Genomic DNA, 27,614 nt, shown 5'->3' with positions numbered 1-27,614 from the left:
TAGTAGTCTAAGAAGTTCTAGTTTAGAGCTTATCAAATTTACGTTAGCCATGGGTATGAAAAATTCAAAACTTGCTGCTTTGTGTTCCTGTTGATTGAAATTCGGACTCAGATTTCACTGATTTGTACGGGAATTACTATTGTCCGTCAATCGGTAATAAATGACTACAATAAAAATGGAAAACTAATTTGCGCCCAAGTACGATTTGAATATTATCGTAGCAGGGACAATCTTATGAATATTCTATGAGTAGGCACTTGAAAATGTTTGTTTATCCTTTACCAAGTTTTTGTTCAAGTGAAAACGTTAGCATGCCTCAAATATTTTCGGATAAACTGTTTAGCCATTGTCACGACTTTGTAAGTTCCATTTGAAATTATAAAGTGCTTCAAGCCTGAGTAATACCGTAAAAATGGGTAATATCGAACGTTTAAAGAGATCCACATTGAGTTGTTGCTTCTTAGTTGCCGCTGTTGCTATTATTGCATCAGGTAGGTATTCCTTCAAAAGCAAATCAATTTTATTTGACTCGCAATGAATTCTAGGTTCACCTAAAAATAAGCACACAAAAAAGTTACAATCGCGACAAGGAGCAGAACAAAAATGCGATCTAATATGTCCAGGTCAACCTGTTTACCCTTTACCCCCCAATTTTATTCAAAATTGCACCTCTAACAATAACACCATTTCCAAGCCCCCCGTGGTGGTCACAACGTTAAAGCCTTCCACAACGACTGAAGATAGTGAAGAGATCATTGAAAATAATAGTACTATTTATCAGAATGAAACTGCAAGGGCAGCAAAACAGATACATAGTAAGTGTTGAGGTGTGGTCATCGGCCGACGCGAAATGCAGTTTAAATTAAAAAAAAAAAAAAGTTAAAAAGTTAGAAGAAATTAAAAAAAGTTAAAGTTAGAAAAAAATAATTAAGAAAAGTTCAGAGGATCGAAAAAAAAATAAAAATCTAGATTTTAATGCAGGAAAATTTCAAAATTAAGATTTACAATCGAGCTTGAGGAACAATTAGGTCATTAGACGAAGTTGCACCCACTTTCTTTGTTAGAAAGATAAATTTCCTGTGACCAATCAATAAGTTTCTCCACTCCTAGATTCGCAATTATCGCCTAATAGCATAATATTCAAATAGAAAAATCGGACCTAAGGCAAACTAGCCTTAGGCTCTGTTGTATACCTTGATTTTAAACACGAATTGCAGTTTTAGTTTTCAATTGGACGTATATTCCATTCTCTGTATGTCAAAATCTAGATTTCAACTGCAGGTGGATTTAGAAATTAAAATATACAGCTGGGCCTTAGATAGACACGCCCACCAAAAGGACACACGACAAAAAACCCAACTAAAAGAAAAAGCACATGAACACCGGAGACATGCATTAAGGAAGCAAACAATTATGCTAAAAAAGGGGGTCAAACCTCGTCTCTTCGGTCATCACACTGGTTTCAATGAAAGAATGAGGCTGGACGGGTGTTACGTCATTTGTGAGGAATCATCAGTAGCTGGTCCAGAAGTGGAACCAGAGGGTGGATCAGAATCTGAAGGTATAAACTATTTTTTAAAATATTTTGGAATAACAAATTACTTCAACTTATGCGAAGTTGTGGTTACTTTTTGTGTGTTATGAACGAAGGCATTGACAGAATTTCCACGAGAATTTTGCAAGTTTTTTGCAGGAGGGTGATTTTGAAACCTTGTTATTTTGGGACCTCCTCATAAATTGATTGTCTTTTCAGACCACAAAATAGTCTAAACGATATTTGATAGATTTTCTCACGTAGAATCCAGTGGGGTAATTGATATTTTCTGCCACATACGGTTTTACTGTGATTAACTGAACTTATGGTTTTTTTAATGTGATCCCTATACGTCATTAGATATTTTGAATTATTTCGTTCACAGCTTTGGAAACTTTTTTAAAAATATTTATCAATTTTTATTTATTTTCGTTTATTATTATTTTTTTACACCCCATCAAAACTATAAAAATTAAATGACTTAACGTGAATTAAATATAAATAAAATGTATGTCATAAAATCTTTTTACTTTTCTGAAAACTGAATAGAAAGCGTAAATCATCCTGTATGGCAAATGCGGAGATTAATGTGAAAAGTTTGTTTATACCATCACTTGCTTCACAAAAACAGTAACCGAACTCCGTAAAAACGGCATTCTTTTATTTCCATTAATAAGAGAAATACCTGGGAGAGGCATAGGAAATCTGGACACTTTGTAAGTAGGGACCCTATCAAGTTTCCAGATTTTTCTTTATTGCATATAAGTTTTCCATAAACGATCAATGCAATTTTGGAAGAACCGCACAGCATTTACGTATAGGTTCAGACGAAGAGACAGATGGCGACAATTACGTTGAAGGAGAAGATCAACCACTGGAAATAATTTACGTACCATCGCAGCGTGAGGAGTCTAGAAGACCCTATGATATTTATCAACAAAATTACCAAGAATTGCCGCAATTTCCTTTAGCATCTCAGTTTGAAGTAGAACCTGGACCAGAACTATGGGAAGGTAAGAATTTTATCGGTTCTCTTACCCTTCTACAAGGTGATCACTTTTATAATGAGGACCATTGGGATCTTGATAGTTTGGCAGTACCTAAGACTGTTAAATTAAGAAAAATGTGTACATTCAAATGCTCATTAAGAGCTCTCTTTGAAGATCAATTTATGTGTCATGTTTTCGGATATATAAAAAAAAGAGAAGACAACCCGAGATTTTTATTAAATTGGAATAATATGTAGGTACAGCGTGTTTTCTTATAGTATTCTTATAACGATTAAAGATGCTTTCAGCTTGGACTCCCATGGAGTATTAAAAATGTTCTATTTCCATATATATTTTTAGGGACCGGCCCTGCTTGGTTATAGACCTTCAAAGACTTTCAGATTCAGATGTTTTCAAAACAGTATACTGTACATCTAGTAGGAATAGAAATATATTTCTAGCCGATAATGTAAATTGATAGCCCAGGTTAACAAGCATCAGCAGTCGAGAATATGATCTTTCTGTACAAGATACACATACTATTTTTCTGCGGTTCAAGATTAAATTATGTACGTTAATTTGAAGTTAAACACTTACCCGGGATCCGCCAGTTATAGCGTTGGTTCCGGGGTGATGGATATTCTTAGTCACATTCATGAGAAACCTGGACCTACCTACAACAAAGACTTTTGCGACGTCAAAATAGACCAGAAACTTGTCACTTCTAGAGGTTGCAAAAAATGGTATATTGTGTATCTAGAAGGAAAAGTAATATATTCTGGGCTGAAGATGTAAATTATAATTGTTTGTCGCGTAAAACTGATGAAAAATGGACAACAAGTATAACGCTAAAAGTCCTTAGAACAAAAAGTTTTTTTTTCGGAAACATGAGTTATCATTGAGCGTAGCTCTTCTAGCTATGTCTCTTTATAACAGCTCATTTTAGGGCACTGCTATTCTCAAAGGCCAAGTTGAAAGATCTCACTGTGCTACCTCACCACTGACGTCCATCTCTCTATGTAACCTGATCCTCTTCAAAGCAATTTTCTCATAACAGAAACTTAGAAAGTGTATCGCCTTGTCATTCTCTTCACTTTCTAGTAGCTCTTATTGAAATTTTGTCAGGTCGTAGAGGGCTCTATAACCTTCCTTTTTTCAGACAAGAGTAAACGAATAAAGAAGAGAAAACAACACACGGCTGCAAAATCAAAAGAAGGCAACCTTCCTCTAAACCATCATACTTAGCCACAGTTGAGGGGAGGATAACTACAAAAGCATTGCACTTACATTATTTATTAGTGGGGATGGTAATAAAAGTCATTAGTACTACTATTGAATTAGATACATAGTATATTGTCTCTTATGAAACTAAGCACAATAATCATGTAAAAAACTTTACTCTTAATACTAGACACGGGTTTTCCAGCTTAGGACATCAAAAATATCTAAAAATTTCATGCCGATTATGGCACTTCTTTGCATTCATCGTTGGCGTCACTTATTTGCTGAATGTAATTTAAGGCATTCTCATATGCCTTTTTAACAGCCTTTCTGTCGGATTGTTTACGAGGTTCATTTGCCTGTGAAAATGGAAAATGCTTGACTTTTGAGGAAAAGAATATCAATTGCAGTCAAAAGCAGTCTAAATTGGCAGGTCCACCTTCAATATCAAATTTCTAACTTCAATTTCATTATTATGGCTAATTACTGTGTAGTTCTGGTTAGTTAAATTTGAACATGCCAGATAAGACTACTTTCGACTATAGGTACTCTAATATAAATATTAAATATAAAATTAAGGGGAATGAGAATACAAAACTTACTTTTGCTTCATCTTTTTCTGTGTTAATACCCATTAATTCCAATTTTTCGGCGGGAAGCCACTGCCAGGTTCTTTTGGCATCAAAAAATAGAACCAGGTAAACGTGTTCGGTTGCTTTAGCAGATAAATCTAATACTTCGCGGGGAGGAGTTGGGAGCGGAACGCCTTTGTAAACAAAGTCTGAAGACCAACAAAATTATTATTTCAGGCTTTTTTCTTTCAGTATTTTCTATACTTTTTGCGTAAGTAAAATCTTATTTTTAACCATATTTTAACCTACAATAACGAAACATGTGGTATCAGTGTTTAAAACTTTTTAGTATTTACTCGTATCAAAATATCTTTAAGATTAGGTAAAATTTGGCCCATTTCGGGCACCCAGTCGCCATTTTGAAACTAACTTTTGTCAAAACTTAGTTATTTTATGCCTTATAATATACCCTTAATTTTAAATCGATATTACAATTTGTACCGAAATTCCAAGGGCGGAGACGTACTTTAGACGCGCACTGTGTATTTTACAATGTCCAAATTTTGTATAAAGCCCATTTACTTTTTATTTGCAACTCAGTAAGCCATTGATTTTTTTAGTTGACTGTCATTTATCTTAAAACAAAGATATATCAAAAATTATTAACAGCTTTTGACATGTTCTTTTTTAAAAAATATCAACGCCACACATGCGGAAAAACAGGCGAGTACAGGAGTTTCAATTAAGGCTTAACTTACGATCTTATAAATAATAGCGTAAACCACAACCATTGCAAATTACAAAATAATGTGATAATCTCACCTTCAACGATAATTAAATTTCAAATTAGTCGAAGCCGTCAAATTTTACAAGGGATCGTAAAACACAAAAATGATAATGTTTGTGATAACTAGTGACGAAATTTTTGTTTCACTCAATCATTATTGATAAGACAATCCCATTGTCTTCCTAGTAATAAGGAGTAAAATATTGCAAATAGGATTGCAGTGAGTTTATATAGTACTAGTGCGACTTAATGTAGTTTTACTAACGGCAAGTTTTATCATCGTGAAATCTCGAATTTCTGAAAATATTATTTACTACTAATTTTCGATATCTAAGTCAAGCAGTTGCTTGTAGATAAGTCTTCAAAATGATTGAAGGGCGTGTAGAAAATATCCTATCCGCAAGACAAATAGAACTGATAAAATATGAAGTGGAGAAACAGACCTGCAGGATCTTTAAGAGACTCCCAACGTCAAACTACTCCTTGAAAGATTGTGAAACGAAATCACGTAAGTTAACATTTAGTTAACAAGAATTTTTTCAGAAAAAGTAAACATTTCTGCGTACTTTACAAAACCACTTTTTTTCATTCAGGTGTTTAAATAGTCCAGAAAAAATGCTATAAATTGCACATACAATCACAAAAATAAATCAGAAAAACCCGTTACTCCTTATCCCCACTGTTTTCATGTTGTATGCTCACCTATCTAAATGAATAAACGTGATTTTACTTTCCTAGAAAATCAATCGTTAACAAAGGATCTCGATGGGCTGTGCATTCATAACATTGAAGAAGCTACAGTTTTTTTAAAAGAAAATTGTGGACAGTATGAGTTTGGAGATATCAGTCCTTTAGTAAGTAGAACCATTTCCATGGAAGACACCTCTCTCCACAAACCTAAGAAAAACGCTATCCTCTCCACGTCTTTGAATGACGATAACAAATGTGAGCAATATACTTGGTACGTAATTTATTTCGGAATTGTAATCGGAGCTTTTTGGTTCGCAATTTTCTATGTTTGGTTACCGATGATTAAAGCTATTATGGCTTAGAAGCTTTAAGACTATTTAGCCGACAGCAGTGGTTAAAATTCACTATACTATAATAGCAGTTATTAATTTGATTATATTGGAAGTTCGTACTTCACAACATAAATTTTTAATAATTTTTTTTCTAGTAAATACCATTTCTGTATTGAGATTATTTAGACAGAGCATAGGCTCACCTTTGGGTATTTCTGGATCGATAATGAGTGCGGGATACCACGGGTATCCACGACATTTAGCCCAAACTAACTGTAGAGGTTGCAGGACTTTTTCTATTCCGCTCTCTACTGCTGTGTCGCTGTCCTCGTCACTCGAGATCTCGCTTGGGTCGTGCGAGTAGCAGGTGGATAAGGAGTTGTCGCTGTCACTTCTTTCGTCGTCAGTGGTTTGCTTTCCCGCCCTGTAAATCTGGATATGGGATTTAGAGAAATGTTACTTAAACATTGATGCTTTTGTCAGCATTTATGTAACAGTAATCCAACTAACATTATGACTGTTATTTAATTTTGATTGTTTGGATAATAACGCTTCACACGCCAGGAGGGATAAACTTCAGCCCCCTTCTCCTTTTGCGCTTCCATGTATTTTTAAATGTATTAGCTTACCTAAGATTGTTAACTTTGCTTCTTTAAATCAACACCAGCATCCTGAACTTTTTATTTTATAAAAATACCACTATATAGTAGAAAAATGCAATGACCCGATTACAAGAAACAACCCGTATACACCGTTTAGTTTTACCGTACTGATCCTCTAAATAGCACAATTATTCAATAAGCAGTTTACCTTAAAACTATCGGGGATTTCTGAATCTTTGGTCAAGTTAGTAAGATCCATTGTTGTATGAACTGTTCCAGCAGTACGAGAGCGTTTTCCTGCCTTGCTCTTCTTTCTATAATCAACAATTGATAGTTTTTTGTATAATATACACATACAAATATATATGTAATAAATCAAATGAACAGTTTTTTTCTACACAAAAGAGTCGCATCGCCAATATCTAATACGGTGACGGTAATTTTAACTAGTTGATTTGTATTCTTAGACAACTAGCTTTGAAATTATCGTCAATGACTTACCTATAGGGCGACGTTCCTGCAGAAATTTCAGAATCGATTTTTTCTTTGCCTTCTTCTTTCACAGCTGAAACCTGACTTTTCTTGGCAAAGAGGAATGTTGATCTTCTACTTACGCCGGCTGGTGCTTCAGCTAGCCAATGGATATAATGACATAATCACAACTTATCAATAACTAAGTATTTTGTTTTTAATTTTAAATTTTTTTCTAAAAAGACTTTAAAATAAAATACTATTCACATAATTTTTACAATGATCACAACTGGGATCTTCGAAAGGTCGGTTAAATTCGGAAGAAGTTAGGCATTTCCTGTTTCGTTTAAATAAAGTCAGGAAAAAACATACAGCTTTCACGAAAATTTAATTTTTTAATAAATTCGTAACTTACGATTTAAACTAGAAAGAGTTGTATTCCCATCAGGGTCCTCTGCTTCACTGTTTGTCTGTGATAATGCATCAGTAGTATGCTCCACTTCTGATTCTTGGCTTTCAGTTGGTTGGGATTCCGTTTCGGTCTTATCTTGAAGCACCAATAAATCGTAAAACATGACAAGTGACTTGTAGAAAAAGTAATTATTCTTAGCTTAACATGACAAATGATTATACCTTGACCAACGTCAGGAGACGATTTGGCATTTCTCTTGGCTTTATTAAGTTCGCTGCGCACCGCTTTGACACGTTTGGCACGGGCAAGACCATGTTTTAACGATTGACTTCTCACTAACAAATCCTCCAGTTTAGCTATTACTTCCGATCCGGATTTCCCCTAAAATATTAAATTTATTTTTTTAATGTAACATATCTTTTATATATTTAACTATTACTACTTGTAAATTTTCCAGCTCTTTGTCAATATCTGAAACTAGAGCTTCTTCTGATCCGACAAGTTGAGGTTTTTTCGCCTCCTTTTCAACTTTCAATAATCCGGCCGATTCCAGTTCTTTTTTGGCTTGCCGAAAAATAGTCCCGCACTGGTCACGCATCTAATTATCGACAAATTATAAAAATGCTTTATTTTATTTCATTATTAAATTAATTTTACCTTAATGCCGGCTTTGTAGAACACTGTATCTTTGTTATTATATGCTAAACAATTAGTGATCATGAGATTGAAATCTTTCTCCATCGATGCTAAGTCTGGATATAATCCATCGGTTAGTTTTTGTCTCATTGTGCTCAAGTCCATAGGATCGGTAACTACTGTGGTATAATCTGGTACCTGAATTTAATGACTATGAAATTTGATTTTCTCTTTAATTGTTTAAGGGTCCTTGCCTCTTCTAAGTCAACGGGTTCTGTAAAAATTTCGTTGGTATCTTTGGCTCCTATCAAATCGAGAACTTTCCTTAAACTAGCTTCTAATGGTTTTAGTTTAACGAGAAGTATCTTTTCACATACTCTGGTATATTCGAGTTTCATTTTTTCACGTTTTCTCACCAACTCACACAATAACCTATAAGATGTTGCGAGTTAAGTTTTCTTGCTTACAGGTTAATAATGATTTTTATTATGGCTTATTATTTATCTAATGAGCTAATGAAAATGGTTGATGGAGAAATGAATGTCAAATGAAACATCATGTTGATATTATGGTTTAAGACGCTGTGCACCTTTGGGTTTCTCATATAATTTATTCTTAATTTTGGCAAATTTATTATAATCTCAGCAAATCTAATAGTGGAAAAATAGTATATATACTCCAGTGTGAAATGCTTATAACCCTCACATCTTAGATCCTTCGGCGTTGCACGCTTCGTAATTTAAACTGGACGTTCGAGTCATAAGGATGCATTTCACAACCTTGGTGTGCAGCATGCTATTATTACTTAAATTTTGTTATTTACCTAGCTCTTTCCAAATCCTGTCGTAAACATTGCCAATATTTCAATTGCCTACACAGCTCAATTGTGTCGACGTTACTGGTGTTGGAATCTCGAGTACCACCCTGAACAAAATATGTATTAATGATAACGTGTAAATGACGTCTATAGTTGAAATCTGTACACCAACATTGATAACATATGAAAAATCTGTGGTGACAGTCATTTTTTTGCGAAAATGGGCTTATATTATGTATTACATTAAAAATAAATTTTGATTGAGAAAAACTGACTATTTCTTATTTGGTTTGATCTAAACTAATTTTATGCTGGCCTATATTTTAATTCAACGCTTTATGACATAAGTACTTTTACCCTGTTACCACAGAAATATTGTACATAAGCGTACGATTGTATTTCGTATCATAGTTCGAAAATACCTGAGCACTCTGCAATCGTCGAAGCAAAGGTACCCCATTTCGAAACTGTCGCTTCAATGTCCAGTATGCTATAAGCCGCTGAATAAATTGCGATTTTTTGGTAATGGTTACCAAGGAGGCAATTTCTTGTATTCTTTCAGGGGGAATCGTAGGAATCAATATAATTGGAGCCGACGTTCGCTTTTTGGCTAAAACTTTCCTAGCTTGAATCATTTTTTTCCTAGCGTCTTCTTTTTTCTGGTCGCCTTTTTCAGTATGAGACTCGCTCGGGGCATGAACATCGCAAAACGCTATTTTCTGGATTAACACTGGTTGCCCCGCGACCTCGCCTCCCTACACAAAATTCATAAACCAATAAGAATAGAGCAACAGTTATTTATATATACGAAAAAGTTTTAGAAATAAAAAAAAAAAATTATCTTTTTGATTATAGTTAAAAAATAGCTATTAGAAACAATAATATATTTCGCAATTTCAGTCTTTTCTGACGATTTGATAAATGACAATTTTAGCTATATTAAACAGTGATACCATCTATTAACTTGTGCAAAATTTAGCAGGATTTTGTAGGAATTTTTTGACAAACTGACGAATAATTTCTTTCCGACAAGTTCTGACAAGTTACAAGCCGTTTTTAAATTTAAATATGTTTTGATTCAAATATTACGAGCTCTGGCTGACTGAGAACTTATAAAGCTAGACTTTTCTTCCCTGTAATAACGTAAATGAAATTCACCTTAACCGCATCCATTCTCATATATAATCCAGCTTGCTGCGCACATGTAACGTGAAATGCTGCATAACATGAATTCCTGTGACATTGGATGCAAGCACCAACAGCCTTTTGTTTGCAGACGTAGCATGTAAGGCGCCAACGGGCCGCAGGAATTGTTTCAATAGAATCTAGCGAATGATGAATGTGAAATCGTGATGGCTTTGATACTAGACGAGTTTACCTATGGGCTCTAAAAATACAGTATTGGCAAAACGCACTTCAGGTATCCATAGGGCGCATACTACGTGAGCCCATGTTCCTCTGTCAGTTTGTTTAAAAGCTCCGCCTTGGTTGGGACATAAAACACAATCTACTGATCTGCTGGGAGATTGCAAGCATCTAGAAAATAAATGTGATATGATGATAAATAATGCAAAAATCCTTCAACTGTGTCTTCTTTAGTCAATTATATATATCCTTGCAATTATATACATAGAACTAAAAAATATATATAAATATATAGAACTAAAATAGGATTTTAATTATTGACAAATGATGGTAGATGAGAGTAGAAAATACTGAAAATATATACTGTGATAAAAAAAAACTATAATTTCAAATGTTTGTTTTTGACTATAATGGGTATTTTACTTGAAACATTAAAAACATCGTACCTTCTACATAGCCATTGTCCTTCGGGTATGTACGGTACTCCATAACAGTCCTGGTGAACAGCCAAATTACACATATCACAGAATAAAATTACGTTAGTGTTTTGGCATTCACCGTCCATGCAAATACAACAAACTGCATCTTCATCAACAACTGCTCCACTAGAATGACCATTTACAGCCGCCTGTAAAACATGAAACAAAAAATTAAAAAATATCTGTTATATTTATTATTAATAATAATCAGTTATAACCTTACTTGAAAATATGATTCTTTCTCCAATCGATCCATAAGCAGTTCCAAGGAATCTACGCTTACAGGTGCTAAACCCTGGGTCTCCCTATAAAGAAAAGATTATTTTTACTGGATAAATTCGACGAGGGTTGCAAAATCTTGGATAACCGAAGGAAAATTGGTTCCTGGCTTATATGGTGATTCTCAATAATGTAAAATTTTTTAATCAGATTTATCTTGAATCAAACCATACCTCCTATCATTCATTATAGCCAACCAAGCAGTATCTTCTTCATCAACATCATACTCAACCTCTCCATCCAACTCCTCGGTGCTCTTCTCAATGAATCGTATATAGGCATTGGGCCTTGGTGGTGCATCACATATGTTGTAATCCTCAAGCTCTTTATAATTTGCTTTTGGTAATTCAACTACTGGTTCAAGAGGTTGAAGTGTTGATTCGTCTACTTTGATCTTACTTTCATCTTCACCAAAAAAAAAACATTTTGTATTTTTAAAGGAAAACAGGTTTGGTAATACAAACCTTCAGTTTTTGATACTTCAGGAGTCTTTTCTTTCGAAGTTACCTCTAAAAGTTCGTTGATGCTCCACCTAAATCAATATATATGTATAAATAGAGGTATTTAATCGTAAAGGATGATATATTATATGAATATTCTAAGAATTAGAAGAAAAGATCTATAAAAAATTATTTGTGTTTCAGTAGAATAGTAATTTGAAACATAAAAAGATACAGACAAGAAGCTAAATTCATTTTTTCAAATCTTTAACTGGTTAGTAAGCTCATTTAAATTATTTGGGCGAATTTAGCAGCGTCGAGTTAACAATTGCCAAGATGTACAGTTTTAACTCTAGTAAAATAAAGTGTTTTTTTCCTGATAGCTGTATTATTATTTATTCTAGTCTTGCAACTCTTGGAAATTGCCCTTCAAGATGCATTCTTGCACCCTCAATAAGGCTGAACAAATCTATGGATAAGACTGGACAATGGAAGTGAGAAAAATCCCAGACAATTTTCTTAAAAACCCTCAGAATCATAGTTTGAAATATTGTGGTCTGAAATCAAGTTTGGTATTAAGCTCTAAGAATTCAGAACTAACTTTTGTCTTCCTTGTTATTAGCATTTTTGGCACGTGGTTGTGCTGCTTTTCAGAATGCTTGGAATGCATATACTAAACTAAGTATGTACAGTCAAAAACTCACCTACAAACAACACCATTGACCTCAAACTGAACCATTTTCTGTGCTTCTTCAAATGTCAGTGGTTCGGGGTCTTGTGCTATGGCAGGTGTAGCTAGAGACTTTGGATTCTTGCGTCCCTTTTTAGTTTTTGGAGTCACGGGAGTGGACGGGGTTTGCGGTGTGGGATTGTCATGGTTGTAGCTCTATTTATGCATAACAGTTTTGTAACGTGGAAGCTCTGCAGATTACTCTAAACATCACCTTCAAATGATACTGAAGTCCACAAACAGTTTTATAGCTTCTATCACATTTATCAAGGGGGCATCTATATGGGGGTCCATGGTCAGTCCTCGCTTTCTTACAATGTTCCAGAATGTCGAAACCAACACCCATTTCGTTGGTTATCGGCTATGATTGTATTGTTATTATTATTTTGTTATCGTATTTTGCGTTTGGGGGCATTGAAATTTATCTTCAAAACCAAACAAAACAAAACCCATGGCGTTTTCCTCTGGCAAGGTTACGACTGACAGATGACTAATTAAGGCAATATGGCCGACTTTTTACCTATCCTTGTTTTATTACGAGGTTTGATAACATGTTAGACAGACGCAGACAGCCTTCGCTGGCCATATTGCTGCTTTAGTGTAGGCCGACAGACTCGCCATCTGTCAGCAGTAATCAAAACCAAGATACAAGAATAATATTTTGGACAAGGTTGATCCCTACCAGGTAATTTTCAAGGAACCCGCCTGGCTATCATCAGGATTCAATTAGATTGATCACTGATAAAAAAATTAACAGAGATCATTTTGATCCATATCACTGTTGTCTATTCAATCCGGCAATCAACTGGCATCCTCAAACCTCAAGCAGGGATGGGATGGTGATTGCAGCGGGCACAACGTGCCTAATTTTGCTTATGAAACCACGCGTACACCTGAACGTGATACTGTGGTGCGCATTGTTGTATTAGTTAAAAGCACGCTACTTAATTGCTTTTTTGTTAATCTCTTGTAAAAATTTACGGTTCTACCTACAACTTTTGTATCTTGAGTAAGTAATAAAATGGCTACTTTGCCGCACTGCTAGCAGTTTGATTATGGGTATTTTTTCATGGTTATATTGGCTACGATTGATATGGTCGCAATGCTCTCAACTTGACAAATAATTATGTTCATCGTATACATCAAAATTTTTCTAATAGAAAGTTAATTCTGCTAGAAAGTAGAGTAATTTACAACACAAGACAGATATTCACGGACAAAACCGAAAAGAGAATTTAATGTGGAACCGCTCCTTCGGCCACTTGCACGCATCTGATTATACAACATACATATATTATATTATCTCCCAATAGCACTCATTAACTTATGATACAACAGGGTTACAGGCACTAAATAAACATCACCAACAAAATGAAAGCAAAGAAGTACCCCACGCTTTCGTATACGATGCGTATTCAGTACGACCGCAGCTGTCGCTTAAAGCGCAGTTAAGTAAAAGAACTTTATCGCGTTTTCGGGTTTTATCGTCTCATTACTGGTGGACAATTTCCGAGCAACAATACATTCCCTGAATCATTTTCGTTTAAGTGGCAAAATTTCTTTATCGGAAGAAAAAAAGTGACTTTTAAGTAACGTCTTAAACATTACTTAAGTCGTTTAGGCCATTGATCTCCAAAACCGGTGCGCATTGTTGACGGGTAGGCGCAAGCATGGCGCTTTCGATTTTTCGAAATGGTGTAAAGTTAGGAAAGAACCTTCAAAAACTGAGCGTTTTGAGATGCTCAGTCGAAAATTTGAGGAGCGATACTGGGAAGAACGCTGCTTCGGTAAGTGTATTTACTTACCCTCATATGGGCTTAAATATTTTGATGATTTTTTGTCCATCTCTCTTTTGCATATGTTTAGAAGGCAGATCAAAAATATTGAAGTCAGATGTCCAAGGTTAATGAGCGTTTCAGTTTCTGAGATATCGAGTGCTAAAGTTTAATTTCTTTTGTCGTTTTTCTGCCAGTTTCCGAGTTATCAGTTACCGACTTGAGGTATTAGGTGTAGAATTCGGATTAGTGGCAAGTTTTAAAGATCAGGTCTAAACCGAAGATTACGACATCTTAAGGAAATCAATTAATTGAAGATCCTTTTTTGAAGATTCGTCAGTTTTGCCCGCAGACCCCTTTTACCGGGAATTAATAAACTGGCCATAAGTAGGTCAACTGATTGTCAATTTAACCCTTACGGCGTGAAACAATTAATAAAACGTTTTTGTCCAAATAATCAGCGTTAAATCAGTACCAATTAGTACTCATCAGCATTAAAGTAAGTACATATCTCGGAAACTGAAATAAAGAGACCAACCTGTTCGGCCCGGCGTGAAAGTCGTCGAGGCGATTAACACAGTTTTTAATGAATTGGTTCTTCGGGTTTCGACCAGTCAAAGATCAGCGCTTACAATTTGAAAAGCGGTTTAAATTGGGCACTTCCCGCTCCTCACGAAATTTTCAGGAACATTTTTAACCTTTCGGGGGGAGGTTCATTGCTCTAATCGACAGATGTGGGTCCTAGGCCGATCCTAGGTATTTCCATTGAGGCTCTCAAATTTAATTTGAAGAACCTTCACATCGAGAGACTTTCGAAATCGCGAAAATCAGTATAAAAGTCAGTCCATGTATTTTGAGAGCTAGATGAGATAGAGCAACGCGGCCAGAACAGGATGATAGAGCTCGTCGAGGCGATCATTCTGATCTGTATTCTGAATACAGTTGCTCCTTGGAGTCTCAAAATCTCAGCGCTTAAAATCTGAAAACTGGTTAAGAGTACCTCCACTCTTTTGGGTACTTTTAGGGAAATTTCTAATTTTTTGAGGCACCATTTTTCGCCCCAATCGCCGGATATGGACCCTATATTGACTCTGGATACCTCTGGAGTTGAGGCTCTGGATCCTTAAGCATTCAATTTGACGCACTCTCTGAGTGTTTCCAGAACATAACAACGATCCTTTTCGCGTTAAAATAAACATATATCAGAAGATATCGGAAACGATAATACCAAATTAAATAATAACATAAAGAGATGGGTGCATAGGTGCAAGTCCTTAATGTGCCTAATAGATTAAAAATATGATAAAGAAGAGTCGAATAAATATTGATTTATATTCTTAGGCTTCGAAGAAAAATTTATGAGCACGTACAACCACCTAAATGGCTCACTAAGTGGTTCACGTAAACTAGAAAGATAAGAACCTAATTCGTAGCTAACGGAACAAATCGGGTTCTTATTGTTTCATATCAAGGGGCAACAGGTAGATATTAAGAGTCAGTACTCCCAGTGCTGTGCTCTGGGTCACGTAAACAAGAATGTTTTGCAACCTTAAGGCCCGCATATGAATAACACCGAACAGAACATCGAGGCATCTGAAAGTTCAAATAAGCGTAAATAATAAATTATGTAGGTTATCGCGTAAACAAACAAACAAATAAACCTCTAAATTATTCATATTATTTAGATCTACGTGATGTACCCCTTGTTCACACGAAGATATTATGTCTCTCCATTCACGTAGACCCAGTAGGTGCAGCAGTTAATAGATACAGAGAGAAGTACTTAGTCGGTCAATTGACCCAATTGCTTTGTTGCGTGGATAGTAAATTATCGTGCGAGACGATAATGAAATTCATTTTTGATATTTTCAGATGTTATTTACCATTTTTAATAAAATTAATACGGATTCTCGTTGGAAAAAAAAACTCAATGCCGGAACGAAGTGATTTGCAAATGAATTTAATGCGATTTGAAAGTATGTCATGCATTTTTGTAATTTTCCATTTCAGGGTCAATAAACCCTACTTATTAATTCTGCTTCAAGGTTCAATATTATTGATAAACAATGTTGTTTACAGGGTGTTTCTGAATAGATGGTATACATTTTAATGGGTGAATCCTGAGCTAAATTTAAGACCAAAAGTTCATATAAAGATATGTCCTGCGTCTTCGATCTACACAAAAGTGTTAAAAAACACTTTATTTTTTTAGTTTTTTTTAATTACTTGTTTACTTTTTTTATCGCAATTTGCTGAAAATGTTTATATATCATACGCCGAGTGTTTCCTACAAACGGAAATTTTTTGACTTAGATGTCATATACGGGGTGATGCGGAATGATGGGTCTTGAGCTCTCATTTATCACATTTTATTTTCTGTTAATATTTTGATTCTTTTAGACAAATTTCTGAAATCCGCATTGAGTTTTCTCACTTTTCAGTCTCTTGCAACATTTCGCAAAATCTCATGGTTTGAGCTAGTTCAGGTTAGTTCGGGTTAACATAATTGGACATAGGATTTTATGATAGGATCTGTTTTACTAGAGTTGAAGGTGAAAGTTGGCGCATAGTAATGTAAAATTAGTAAATTCAGGCTAATAAATCAATTGAGTGAAAATCTCACTAAACATCTTAAAAAACCCATTTTCCTTCAAGTTTCTGTATCTTTAAACGCCTTATATTCAAATGTTCACGAATTTTACATGCCACTTAAAGCTGTCGTATCAATTTTCGACCTCCGAACGGCGCAAAAAGACGCAAATTTCTAAAAGATAAATGCATTTTTAAAAAATTCAAGCTTTTTTTAACTTGATTGATGTTTAGTTCTGCCAAATTATAATAACATTTGTTAAATCTCACAGATTTAATTCTAGTAGAACAGAGGCTGACATGGAATTAAAATTTCAACAAATGAAGTCCTATATTTTACGTTGAAAAAACAAATAATCCGAAAATGGGCCCCGGAGCTACAGGTCTCGGAAAGGAATTTTGGTGGTCCTGGTCAGAAAGGGGATCCTCAGTTCTATTTAACACGACTTCGACTCAATTCAACACAACTCGACTCGACTCGACTTGACATAAGTTTGACTTGACTCAACTCGACACGACTCGCTTTAGGCACCTACATGATTCCAAGAAATACTCCTTTTACAGGCTCTGACATGCACTCAGTATTCCTGTCTGTTAGCTCCCAAACTTCCCAATAATTACATCGCTTCAAGAGGGTTTAGTAGCAGACATCCTAAGAGGAACCTAGAGCGAAAGTACCAATCCTGCTCAGAGTCTGACAGTGATTTGGAAGAATGGCTAGGAAGAAGGGTAAGCTTACGCATAATATACAGGGTGTTAGAACATTCTTGGCTGCTACTTCAGGACTAAATTGTACAAGTTAAATTAAGGTAGTTTTTATGCATAAAGCACTGCCGTTTTGCTGGAAGATAAGCACGCGCTCCTTCCACCCAAATTCACGTCACTGGTTATTTGAAAGTTTCTTTTCAGCACAATTATGCCTGATCTAATTTTGCTGTCGCTTACCAAAATTCTTAAGTTTTTGACTTCGAACGATATAGAAAAAGAAATCTGAAACTTTATTTGAGATTAACATGTAGAATACGTTCCTGAAGTAACGCCATGGACTTCAGTAGCGTCACGGATCTATGTAGCATTACGGACTTTTTAACGCCCTGTATATTTTATTGCAGGGAAATTCCGATTTTTGGCGAAGAAAAATGCGAACTTTCCACGCTATCCTGGATTTGAATAAGGACGGAGTGATCTCGTTTGAAGACTTTAAATTGTTGGCTGATGGATTTGTCGATTTGGGGCACCTCAGTGACAAGCATACTAATGAATTCTACCAAGTAATTCAGGTAACATGTTATTGATGTTTCCATTTTCATGTGATATTTTTGGACGAAAATTATTCTTTCCTAGGATTTGTGGGAAAAGCAGTTTGGAGAAGTTTCGGCTTACAATTTGGTGCCGGTTGAAAAGTTCTTAGACAATATGCATCATGTACTTAACGATAAAATGTTGGTGAGACGGGCTCACTCTTTTCTACCTTATTTATTCAAGGCGAGTACCTGTTGTGTTCTTAAGCACGTCAAAACATAGTTCGTATTTATACAGGGTCCCGAAATGGCGGGCAAATATGTTGTGGCATACAGGGGACGTAAAACATTGCCATTGCTTCATATAATTTTTTTTTAACTCTAGAGAAGTAGCGAAGATAATCCGGACGTATTTTTTAGGCGGTAGACAAAGACAAATCCGGAGAAATAACCGTGCAGGAGTTCAAGATATTTTTTAACATTTTGGGACTGAAAGAAGAGGATGCCATATTGGCTTTCAGAGCTATAGATTCCAATGGAGATGGCAAGATTAGCAGCAAAGAATTTGTCAAACACGGTCGGGACTTCTTCTTGACAGAAGACCAGGATAAGATTTCCAAGTACTTTTGGGGACCCCTTGTGGATCACTAAGTAGGCTAAAAAAGCTAAGATATTACTGAACATTATTTGCTAGCGATTTAAGCGATATTACTTATGCATTTAACTAGGTATTCCAATAAGTATATTAATTTCCAAATTTGCGAATAAACTCATAGGAGTATTTAATACTAAGTTGTATTTGAATCATTGAATGATCAACAAACTTACCTGTAAGCACCGTGGCCGTCAGATATCACTGCTCGATTTATCCTAGGTACTGCAGTCTCGTTGTGGTCATTCTATAACATTTAAAAAGAAATCTGTTATTTGAACTATAATGATCAAATTAATCACTGGAGGAAGTGATTTCTTCGGACGAGGCGCTAGTATAATTCTGATGATTCGTTTGATCATTCAATTTTACTACATGCTTTTCCCTATAGAGATCACTGCTCGATTTACAGTAGGTACACTTTGAAACTAGTGAAATTCAAAACATTGTTAAAATAAAGGACATGCAGAAGAATACAGGGGATAAATCAGAAGAGTATATTGTAAATTAAACTGTACTAATTCCTATTCTTTTTCGGGGAATGGTGCAAAACTCGTGCTATACTAGTTTTCCCAATAGAAAACATACTAAGTTTAAGAGTTTAAACCTAACAGGAATGAATTTTTAGGTCCTGTTTTATGTTAAGACAAGTTGTGTTACAGTAATTTTGCTACTAATTTTTAAATATGCAAAATACTTAGCTCTTTAAGCGTAAAAGTTGAACACTGAAAAATTGTTTATATCTAAACGATTTTAGTGGTGATACTAAGGCAGTAGGATATAGTATTATACATAGATATTAATTTTTAATAAAAATTAATATTTACATATATCGAGTGTCTGAACATAGCACAGACTTTTTGGGAATTCCCAAAGGTTTATTCTAAACCCGAGGTACCATCAGAAAGTGGTATATAACAGTTGTTGGCAATACCGTTTGCTGTCGGTAAAATAAAAACCACACCGTCGAAATTTCCCAAGAAGCCATACATCCGTGCAACACTGGATTCAAAGGACCAGAGTTTAAAGACAACATCTGGTGATTTCAAAAGGCAGAAAACTAGAGGCCGACAAAGGCCAATTCCCAGAGTGCGGAGATCCTCCAATCTCACTAATTGTAGCTTTACGGTCACTAGAAGGATAACAGAAAGGGGATTGAGAATGGAGAATTGAGGTTTCCACTCGGTTTGTCAAGTCAGTTTACTCTTGAAATCATCAGCGACTAGGTACTCTCATAGAAAGAACCTTAGATTAAGCATATTTGTAAAATACATACTTAAAGGAGTGAAAACGAAACGAGTTTCAATTCAGTTTCTCTTGTCTGATAAAAACGAAAGTGGTCCTTCGATATCGCAACCCCAGAACCAGCCACGGAAGCAATCCACTAAATTTGCATCAGTGACCAGGGGAAAGAAATATAAATTCCCCCAAACATCGAGTGTTAATTTACTCAGGTACACGTAAACCTTACTGTTCGTAAGGTCTCATAAATAAAAATCGAGAGGTGCCAAATAGGGGGACCTAGGAGGCCATGGCATAGGGCCACCATGACTAATCTATAGATTTTCCAAAGCGCGTTACGTAAAAACCATTTTGGTTTTGATGTTTTTATTAAGATTACATATTAGAGCGGACGATTGTTAACTTGTTTTGATTTTTTTATCCACCTAATGCCATAACTTTGTAGATTAATTTAGCGGTGACTTTTGAGGAAAAATGCTCTTTTAGAAATTTACTACAATTATGATAATATATTCATGGAAACGTCATAAAAAAACTCCCGAAGTTGAGTTATTAAAAGTGAAAGTTAAAACCTCACCACAGTTGGAAATTGGTGTTTTGTTGTTTTTGACGGGGTCTATCTAACCTCGTATGAGTCTCCTCTGGATGCTTTCTAACAAAAATGGGTGATTGAACTTATTTGCTCCAAATGTAGGCAGACAATTCGCTAAATGTACCCTATTCAGTGTTTTGTAAAAAATTATCGAAGATGTAACGTAATAACTTTATTCAAGTAAAGGATGATATTCGTAACAAAAAAGAAATATCATAATTGGTTTCAAAGGTTTCATATTCTCAAATTATTACAAATACACAATTTTTATGGGAAAAAAGTTGGTAGGTGCTAGTTTTTTATTAATCTAAATTTAGCAGAGCTTTATATTCATTCACTTGCTTCACCATATCGTTGATTTTTTGGGTCCTACAAATTAATTGATTAAGCAGATAACGTAACAACTCGGAATATAAAAATACTTACGATTCCCTAAGACTGTCCTTTATGGTCTTAGATTGCATTTCTCCTATGACTGGCAACTTTTTTATTTCGTGAGCTTTCCAGTTTTGAATCTGAAAATAAAAGCCAGAAACACCCTGTATTGCCAAAACGGCATCGACGACAGACACCAAAATACGGTTTTCACCATTAAATTTGTCATAAAAATTGCGCTTCAGGCACCGTTATTATTATTTTTTTGTTATCTCAATTGGAGTATCTCTTTAAAAGAGTATACAATTTGGACGGCTCTGTATAAATTAGAATAATAAAGTAATTGAAGAAAATTCTTACCTGAACCTGCTGGTACTTAATTTTGTTCTTCACTTTCTCGATCGAATTTTGGAAAGTCGCGCACTGTTCACTAAACCCCTGTAAATCCTTCATGAATTTTTTTTCGGCATCTGAAGGTTCTGGCTTTTTCCTAGCTACCAACATTAACAACATTTCGCATCTAAAATCAACGTTGAAAACGTCGATCGAATGAAATTATTCAATGTTACTTTAAAAACTGAACCTCTTTAACAGTTCGTCCTGCTTGTCCTTCATATCTTCGTATTTTTCTGCCAGACATTCGGCTTTCAGCCTCAGTTCTTTGGAATCGCTCATCTGATCAATATATTTCTTTTGGGTTTGTTTGAGCAGATTCAGTGTGTGCGCTCTCTTTTCCAATTCTTCCCTAGCTTTGGTGTAATTTTTGAAATCTTCTTCTCTAAACGTTTCAGCAGTTAAACGAATTAGCTGAAACATAAGAGAAAAGGGTAATCGAGAACCAACGAATCACTAATAACAAGAAAAAGAAATTGGAACACATTTTTTAATTTCATAGGTACCTCGTAGCATTCCTCAGGGGTTTTATTTGCAGTAGAGGACAGCTTGAGCAGAGGATGGCTAATGCCTTTCTTCAAAATTTTCTGTATATATTGATCGAAGGGCTCATTCAGCATCTAAAACCAATCCAACGAGTTAATCAACGGTTTTCATAGGTTTGAAATGTGCAAAATTTAACCTTTTTTAGGGGCGACTGGTTGTCTCCAAGTACCTTGTCCTCCCCCGTTAAAAGCTCTTCTTTCTTAGGTGGAAGGGCCGCTGTTAGTATTCCAAGGGTAACTACACGAGCATCACTTAAAAGCGTAATTATGGACGTGGGTTCGTAATATAATGAGAACCCAATAACGGAGTTCGATTTGCTGCTTGATGATGTTTTTGTACAAACTAGGTACTCCGCTGAACTGGGAGCGTGGAAGATGTCAAATGTGGGGTCTTCATCTGACAAAAAAAACGGTTTCCGTAAGTTGTACAGAGGCGCCTCTTAAGCTGCATAAAGTTTTTCATTAAAAATCTCCAAAATACAAATTGCGGATATAAAATTGGTATTTATAGACTCTTGGATAGTGGGCGTTCACCAGTAAAATCTTAAACAGGACAGGTATAAAAAGTACCCTTTTTCCAAGAGGTTATAGATAGCAATCTCAACATACGCATCCGAATTTTATTTGTTATTGTCACGCTATTAGAGGTGGGAATATTTCAATTCGTCAAGTCTGTAATATCGGGAACATCGCCATTTCTCTTAAGTTAATATAAAATCTGTTTAAATTCCGAATTGAGCAATTAAGAAAATATTAATCAAGTCCAGTAAGGTGTTTTTTGGTTTTTTATCAACTTTTCAATTTTTACATCATTAAATTATTCAGAAAAAGGTTCTTTTGATCTACTTACCGTCTGGTCCAAATACGTAGGCATGCAATTCTTCAGTGCAATTTATGTTAATCGTGTGAATCCCAGCGCTGTGAGTGGCAAAGTATCTGGACACCTTAGAGTCGTCCTTATGTAGGAACACTGGACACTTGTATTTGATCTCCTCAACTTCACTTAAGTCGTCTGGGAGCGCGAGACCTAATTCTAATTCCACAATCTCGAAAACCAGCAATTCTCTTTTGCATTTATTTTCTGAAGATATGTTCAAAACGTCATCTTTAGGGTCTTCAGTGTTTATCAAAATGCTGTGGGTTATAATCCCTGTGGAGCTGGCAATGCATACGATTTGTGGTGTTGTTTTGAGGCAAATTATGGAACATGCATCATTTTCCACGGTTTCGGACTGTTCAGAAAAGCGACAAGGGCCTCTAAGAATAGCTTTGGAACTAAACAAACTTAAATTTAAGTAAAACAAAAATAGTTTTCAGTGAAGTGAATTACCGTCTGTTTAAATCGATACAAATAGTGAACACTGCGAAGTCACCTCTTAATATGTAAATGGGCCACACTAGCTCGTCGATTTGGTGCTGGTTCTTCAAATTCTGGAATTTCTCCAGACGTTTCGGAACAATATTAACGGATTTAGAATTCACCAATTGTTTCTCTACAAAAGGTCAACAACTGCTTTGCTTGGAAGACCATTGGCGCTTACCAACCTTTTTTTGCTTCCACAAGTTTAAGACCTTTCTGAATAGACTCAGTTTTGTTTTCTAGAATTTCCGGAAGCCCGAAATCGAAATCCACCGCAGCTTCCCCGTATATGTCCAGGAAAGTCGTTTTGGTGCCCGGGAACATGCCCCCCGGTTTCTCGCCGATTTGATATGTGCCCACATTTAAAGCCTCGTTATTGTGGATTTGGTAGAGCCTAGAAAATGGCTAATTTAATAATCAGAGCACGGATTTCGCGGTATTTTTTTGGGCACATATTTCTGGGTCACTCTGTATAGTCGTGGCCAAGGTGCCTTGGTCACCTATATCTGTTCCCTTTTTTCCCTTCCATCCTTTCCATCAGAGGATCAGAATTCTGCGAATTCTTTGCTACGTACCTCAAAACATTGTCTGAAGTCAGAACTAAAATATGTGAATCGCTGACACTTCCTGGGTGAAACTTCGCCTTCCTGACTTGAATGTTCTCGCTGCAGGACAAAAATCTTTCGTCCAGACTGTAGCTCCTGCAATAAAAATCTCTATTCAGCAAAACTTTAATTGGTATTAAAACAAACGTTCATTTAAGCTCCCATTTATAACAATTTCGGTGTAGAAACGGACAAGAATAAATAACAGTTAATAATTCAAAAACCTCGGCGAAAACTGTATATTTATGTATTGCACACGGCCTCTTTTTGCAACAATATTTCTTAATTTCGAGTCCTCTTTTACCCTTTTACCCCATTACCGTCTCCGCAATGCGATTTTCGGTCGTGCGACACATCCTCGCGCTAAATAACAATTTCGGTGACGTCTTGCTTTTTAGCGCTCTTTACTGTAATTAGGCTGAATATGACTTAAATGGGTTGATTGAGATCTACGATGCGGTGGAGCCCCAAGTGCGTCGAAAGAAATTATTATTATTATTAAAGAAAAAATACGTTAGTTTTAATTAGTTAAGATCCCCCTAGAGTAGTCAGTTAGCAATGATAAAGTAGGGTTTCTGGTTCATTTCGACACACAAAAATAATAAAATTTTTCGACTTGGTCATTAAAGTGCTGACGAACAGAAATGTCCCCACAATCAAGGGCTCACGAGGAGCTTATCAATCTAACACAATAATCAGTCCCCTCAGTGAATGGCGCTCATGGACACGAATCGTTCCAACCTAGCAATCAGTCCCCACAACCGACGGTGCACATGGATATTGATGAATCAAACACACCAATCGTAATAACACTTAAAAATTGAAGGTATTTTTAAATCTTCATAGAAATTTTTAGGCTGGTTTTCAGATTGAGGCTACGATATCGATTCGCAGGTCTCCAATTATGTAGAAATCTTGGCATCCCCAGTAAAGGGCTTCTTAACTATAATTAAGAAAGCATAGGTTAAGCAGTAATCTCATACTCGCTAAGATTTGGCGGCCGCGAGTCAATTTGCATAAAAAAACAATAAAATTAGTGCCGGATTAGCGAAATGCGTGAACGAGGCTTAAAGTAGCAGAAAGTCCCGGGTTAAGGTATTTAAAGGCTGCTCTAATAGGGGCCATCTTTGGTAAAGCTTCAGGTTGTATGTCGAAAGCAAATTTTGAGATAAAGTTTAATAATTTGCTAATTTATCGTGGAACACTAAATGCATCTTAGCAAATTAATTTTGGTTTTATTATGAAGTTAGCGATGGTCCTCACTTACGCTACGCATATAGCTGTCATGCTACGCATTCTTAATACATTTTTCATAGTATTGAGAATAGTAGGTATTTTTTAACGGTTAGTAGTGTGTAATTTTTTTACGATCTCATTATGGATTAGAAAAAGAAAGAGAAAGGCTTTGAATTAATTCAAATGTGAGAAAAATCGAAATGCATGCCGTTCACGTTTGTCAAGTCTTGTTACACTCCTCAAACTTTGTGAGACTTAACAAACTTCACTTAAACACAAATGCAACAATTAGTAACACGCGAATTACTTAAACAACGCTTTGAACTACTTATAACAACGCTTTTACTTGCACCTATTAAATCTTTTTACTACAGCGCTTACTACTTAGTAACTAACTTAGAGCGCAACGTTTACTTATATGTATATCTGTCGGCTGGAACTGCGACATTAGCGAGATAGTTCCAGAACGATGTCGAACTATTTTGAAGATGTTAGTTCTTCGTGAAAGCCTGGGAATGTTCTCGTAAGCTTATACTGGGGCGTCTTACATTAGCTGGAACTTGTGGGTTTGCTTGATTAGGATGTAAGTTTGCCACAGTTATCACGATATTATATATATATACATATATGTGTATGTGTGTGTATATAGATGATATTGTCCCACAGTATGGCTCAAACGACATTAATTTAAATTTTCACCTGAAAACTGTAACAGGAGAACTGTAATTTTCGAAAATTAAATAATTCCCAAAGTTTTTAACGAGCAAGTGTCCTTCCGTGCAAAACACCCATATAAAACTTCACACTTAAAACAAAAACGTTGTCCACTGTTAAAAGGGGTTTATTATTCGGACTTCAGACTTAATTTAGCGTACTTTTCATCATTTTTTGGTCTCTTGGCTCATATTACAGAATAAAGCCTCGGCGATTATTAAAAGAGTAGATATAAGCGGGTTTGTGCAACAGCTAAGAAGATTCAAAATGCTTCTTCCGCCGTTTACTCAAGACAATTGCAATTATTGTTGCAAATGAGTATTTCGAATCCAATATCCGGACAGCGTTCCCTGTACTGCCTTCTCTTTACTAAATTATGTCGGGTTTCTACTAAATTGACGGTATTTTGATGTAGCCGTAAAAAATCGTTATTTTTCTTTTAATTGACAAAAAGGTGACTTTTAAATGACACAAAGCAGGCTGTAAAGTCACTTTTGAGTAAAATAACACGTTTACTGCCTAGGCATTAAAACTAATACTTTACATCTTGATGATTTATGTCATTATCACACAATCACATATTTTATATTGGAGGAAAAGAGACCAATCGGCTTCGTAGTACTTTAACTCGCTTAACTTTAAGCCAACACCATGGAAAAGTTTCATGCCACACGTAGATGAAAACACTTAGTTAAGTAGGGAATGAATTTAGCAATGTCGCATACTTTGATATTTTGCCCCATTTTTCTAGTTCTTCATTGCAAATATTGCGTAAATTACTGTTTGGAAATGCAAATAATTGGGACGACGAGGAAAAAACTAAACCTCAATTATACGTGCCGAAATTAGGAACATTTCGCTCTCTTGATTAAGTGTGGTTCAGTGTAACGAAGAAATTCAATACATTATCCCCAAATAAATAATCCATGCTGTATACTTTTTTAACTATGCCGTATACTTATCTCCAATTGTTTTTGAGATAATCTAGCATATAATTTTATTATTTTTTATTTTTGAAAGGTTCGCAACTCAGAAGTTGTTCGAGACAGAGTAAGACGATTAGGGCTTTTTTATCTGGTATCTTAGTTAAATGTGCTTACGCACTCGTGGAAACAGACAACATCGCGCTTAGCAAGCCACTTGTAACACTTATTGCTGCTACACGTTAAGTAGTTGCACAAGTGTGTTTAGTAATCCAAATTGGCTTTGACTTTATCTCAGCAGTGTATAATTGACTGCTAATTTTTACATATTTTTTTGCTGATTAAGTCTCTCGATAATAATGTTGCCCCACACGGAATTCTTAACGAAGCAAACCCATTTAATATTAATTCTTCCCGGTTCGCCCTCTAACAATATTACAAATACGGTATATAAAGCAAAACCGTGTATCCGGGCCCCATCCCCATTTCGGGCGACCCATCCCCCACACATATCGGCAATTAAAAAAGCGCTCACGTGCACACACATTAGTATACAAATTAAACGTGATAAATTCAGGCATTTTTCAAAGGGCCGGTCCGGGCAGTGGCTCAGCTTTCCCTATTTTCTTAATTATCCCTTGGAAACCTTTTTTTGCATGTATGCTCGAAACGCAGAAATGGACTTGAATTTCAATTTTAGGAGACTCCACCGTAAGATTGATTATTCTTTTTCAGCCGTTTTAATTGGTTGAAATCTAACAAACGGTTACCTTTTTTTAACGTAGTCGGGCAACGATATTTGAAATATCGCCATTCCTTAGTTGGGATTAGATTTTTCGTTTAAAATAATAATTCTTGATAAACCGGGAAATATAATATTATGCATGTATGGAGGTATATTTAAAATTCTTGCACATATTTCTCCCGGCGGCAACCGCAAAAATAAAAACCAATTTGCATTCAAAGGCACAGAGGACAAAGGGATGGGGTTTCCAACCCTTTTACGATTCTGCACG

General features: G+C 35.6%; 4 protein-coding genes across 4 annotated transcripts in view; 2 read left to right on the top strand and 2 right to left on the bottom strand.

The window, feature by feature from the left end:
* Positions 1-188: 188 nt before the first annotated feature.
* LOC136412668 (uncharacterized) lies at positions 189-4,112 on the top strand. Its single transcript, XM_066395809.1, has 5 exons — positions 189-491; positions 546-815; positions 1,319-1,561; positions 2,356-2,547; positions 3,683-4,112. The coding sequence occupies exons 1-5, from the start codon at positions 413-415 to the stop codon at positions 3,766-3,768; spliced, it is 870 nt and encodes a 289-aa protein (XP_066251906.1). The 5' UTR covers positions 189-412; the 3' UTR covers positions 3,769-4,112.
* Br140 (bromodomain-containing protein 140) lies at positions 3,966-12,836 on the bottom strand. The gene is made up of 20 exons (XM_066395808.1): positions 12,571-12,836; positions 12,331-12,512; positions 11,651-11,718; positions 11,360-11,591; positions 11,131-11,212; positions 10,875-11,056; positions 10,442-10,599; positions 10,222-10,388; positions 9,486-9,818; positions 9,070-9,170; positions 8,501-8,678; positions 8,268-8,444; positions 8,053-8,208; positions 7,832-7,991; positions 7,614-7,745; positions 7,229-7,358; positions 6,936-7,041; positions 6,329-6,557; positions 4,347-4,525; positions 3,966-4,103 (listed from the first exon to the last, which is right to left on the bottom strand). Exons 1-20 carry the CDS (start codon positions 12,700-12,702, stop codon positions 3,987-3,989), a joined length of 3,201 nt encoding a protein of 1,066 aa, XP_066251905.1. The 5' UTR covers positions 12,703-12,836; the 3' UTR covers positions 3,966-3,986.
* A 1,091-nt stretch (positions 12,837-13,927) lies between these two features.
* On the top strand, positions 13,928-18,698 carry CBP (sarcoplasmic calcium-binding protein). The gene is made up of 5 exons (XM_066395423.1): positions 13,928-14,143; positions 17,285-17,449; positions 17,833-18,000; positions 18,065-18,205; positions 18,382-18,698. Exons 1-5 carry the CDS (start codon positions 14,027-14,029, stop codon positions 18,610-18,612), a joined length of 822 nt encoding a protein of 273 aa, XP_066251520.1. The 5' UTR covers positions 13,928-14,026; the 3' UTR covers positions 18,613-18,698.
* A 1,959-nt stretch (positions 18,699-20,657) lies between these two features.
* The window catches only part of mbo (Nuclear pore complex protein Nup88), a 44,943-nt gene continuing 37,986 nt past the window's right edge, over positions 20,658-27,614 (bottom strand). The window contains exons 3-12 of the mRNA XM_066395657.1: positions 23,696-23,821; positions 23,306-23,514; positions 23,091-23,253; positions 22,611-23,035; positions 21,898-22,157; positions 21,722-21,835; positions 21,406-21,629; positions 21,183-21,342; positions 20,874-20,962; positions 20,658-20,816 (exon numbers count right to left, since the gene is read on the bottom strand). Of these exons, the coding sequence (XP_066251754.1) occupies positions 20,750-20,816; positions 20,874-20,962; positions 21,183-21,342; positions 21,406-21,629; positions 21,722-21,835; positions 21,898-22,157; positions 22,611-23,035; positions 23,091-23,253; positions 23,306-23,514; positions 23,696-23,821 (1,837 nt within the window). The 3' untranslated portion in view covers positions 20,658-20,749. The remainder of the gene's footprint in view (positions 20,817-20,873; positions 20,963-21,182; positions 21,343-21,405; positions 21,630-21,721; positions 21,836-21,897; positions 22,158-22,610; positions 23,036-23,090; positions 23,254-23,305; positions 23,515-23,695; positions 23,822-27,614) is intronic.

Source organism: Euwallacea similis, chromosome 12 (assembly GCF_039881205.1).
Source record: "Euwallacea similis isolate ESF13 chromosome 12, ESF131.1, whole genome shotgun sequence".
Lineage (NCBI taxonomy): Eukaryota > Metazoa > Arthropoda > Insecta > Coleoptera > Curculionidae > Euwallacea > Euwallacea similis.
The sequence above is the reverse complement of the archived record's forward strand: the minus strand, read 5'-3'. Positions and strand labels throughout refer to the sequence as shown.